The 1648-nt window shown below is 31.8% G+C and overlaps 1 protein-coding gene across 2 annotated transcripts in view; it reads left to right on the top strand.

The window, feature by feature from the left end:
- Positions 1-592: 592 nt before the first annotated feature.
- Positions 593-1648, top strand: part of LOC116349665 (corepressor interacting with RBPJ 1-like) — a 2803-nt gene continuing 1747 nt past the window's right edge. Inside the window, exons 1-2 of one of the 2 annotated variants that reach the window (XM_031781207.1) lie at positions 593-782; positions 856-942. In XM_031781207.1, the coding sequence (XP_031637067.1) occupies positions 930-942 (13 nt within the window). In that variant the 5' untranslated portion in view covers positions 593-782; positions 856-929. Of the gene's footprint in view, positions 783-855; positions 1083-1648 lie in introns of both variants that reach the window. The other variant, XM_031781206.1, reaches the window with a different exon arrangement.

Below are 1648 nucleotides of genomic sequence, written 5' to 3'. Positions count from 1 at the left end.
ATTTGTTAGTCCGCTAGGCTTGATTAAATTGTGGCCTTGCCGAAGTACGAGTTACCTCTTGGTATAAATTGTACTCGGTAAGTGGAGTTTATTGCATATTGATAATTATGAATGATCTCAATTTTTTCATATTAATCTAATTTCATTGCTTTTTTCTCTTTTTTTCATTCCATTGTGACGTTGGATATTACTGAAACTACACACAAATTCGACCCCAATTTTGACCGTGAACATATGCCTGGAATGGATGATTTTGCACCAACAATTGTTCCTTGGGTTATTAAAGTATTCCACATTTATTGAAAAAACATATATACATTTGCTCATACTTAACGAATTTCGTTCAACAAAGTCACGAAGTTACGTTAATTTTTAACTGAACTATTATATTCTACGGGATGCCAAATTGTTATTTTTGTATATGCGACTTGGACAAATAAATGATAAGAATTAATTTTTTTTAAAGAAAACGAACAATGTGGTAAAATACATGTGTGGATACCGTTAGTAGATCTAGTCCATTTTAACTTCAAGTACTACATTTTAACTTCAGTCATTATATTATATGTATTTTAATGACAGTTCTGTCAGCCGTTAATGCATTGTAAAACGTATTAAATTGTATTTAGAAAAAATCACTGTTTACACGCGTTCTGAATTATTTGAAATAGTTTGAGTTCAACCGTGGTTTAAAAAGGTCAACATTCGAAATGGGGAAGGGTTTTAATAATTACATGTGTAAGAAATTCTTCCATCCAGCGTCCAGAGATAATCTGAAACGAGTAAGTGATCCTATATTTAATTTAAAAAAATATTGTTTTAATGGCTTTCGTTTTCATTTTACAAATGATTTAGGTATGGATGGCCGAACAACAAGCCGAAGCATATAAGAAAAAGCAAGAAGAGCTTCGAAATCAGTATGAAATAAAATGTCTTACATCCGTAAGATGAACTTTTCCGCACTGTGATCCACAACATGCATTTATTAAAAATCCTTTACTCAAAGAATTTACGAGAAAACTGAATCTGACATTAGTTTTACGCAATGTCGGAATATGATGGCGTTTTATTTTCAACCAAAAGTATGTTTTAGCGTAGATGGCGCTGATTTAAATGGACATTTGTTTGTATAGACGGTGGCGCCGCCCTCCTCAATTAAACACTGACATGGTGAACTACAGCGTTTCCAATCGTTGGTTTTACGATAAAAATGGGAATATTTGTATCGCAGCCATGCCTATATGATATCGTAATCATGTGAAAATTTGCAGAGGTTATTTTTTTCACAAAAAGTTAACATTCTGAAAATTTGAAGAAATGTCAATACATATTAAGGGTACTTCCCATACAAAATTTCGTTTTTGAGCGAAAAATTCAAAATTTTGTTCGGGAGATACCCCTAATATGCATTGAAATGTCTTCAAACTCTCGGAATGGTAGTTTTTTGTGATAAAAATAACCTGTGCAAAGTTTCAGCTCATTACGATATCATACAGGCATGGCTTTTATACAAAAATCCAAAATTTTTGACATTTTTGTATGAAAAGTGTGTCGAAAGTTATTTGTATCGCAAAAATAACGTCATATTCGGTTTTAACGTCATATACATTAAATATCACTTTTGGAAGAAAAATTGAATTTTTCCCAT

Source organism: Contarinia nasturtii, unplaced genomic scaffold, assembly GCF_009176525.2.
Source record: "Contarinia nasturtii isolate CC-2019 unplaced genomic scaffold, AAFC_CNas_1.1 Cnas_scaffold_3095, whole genome shotgun sequence".
In the NCBI taxonomy this organism is placed as follows: Eukaryota; Metazoa; Arthropoda; class Insecta; order Diptera; family Cecidomyiidae; genus Contarinia; species Contarinia nasturtii.
This window is presented reverse-complemented; position numbering and strand designations above follow the sequence as displayed.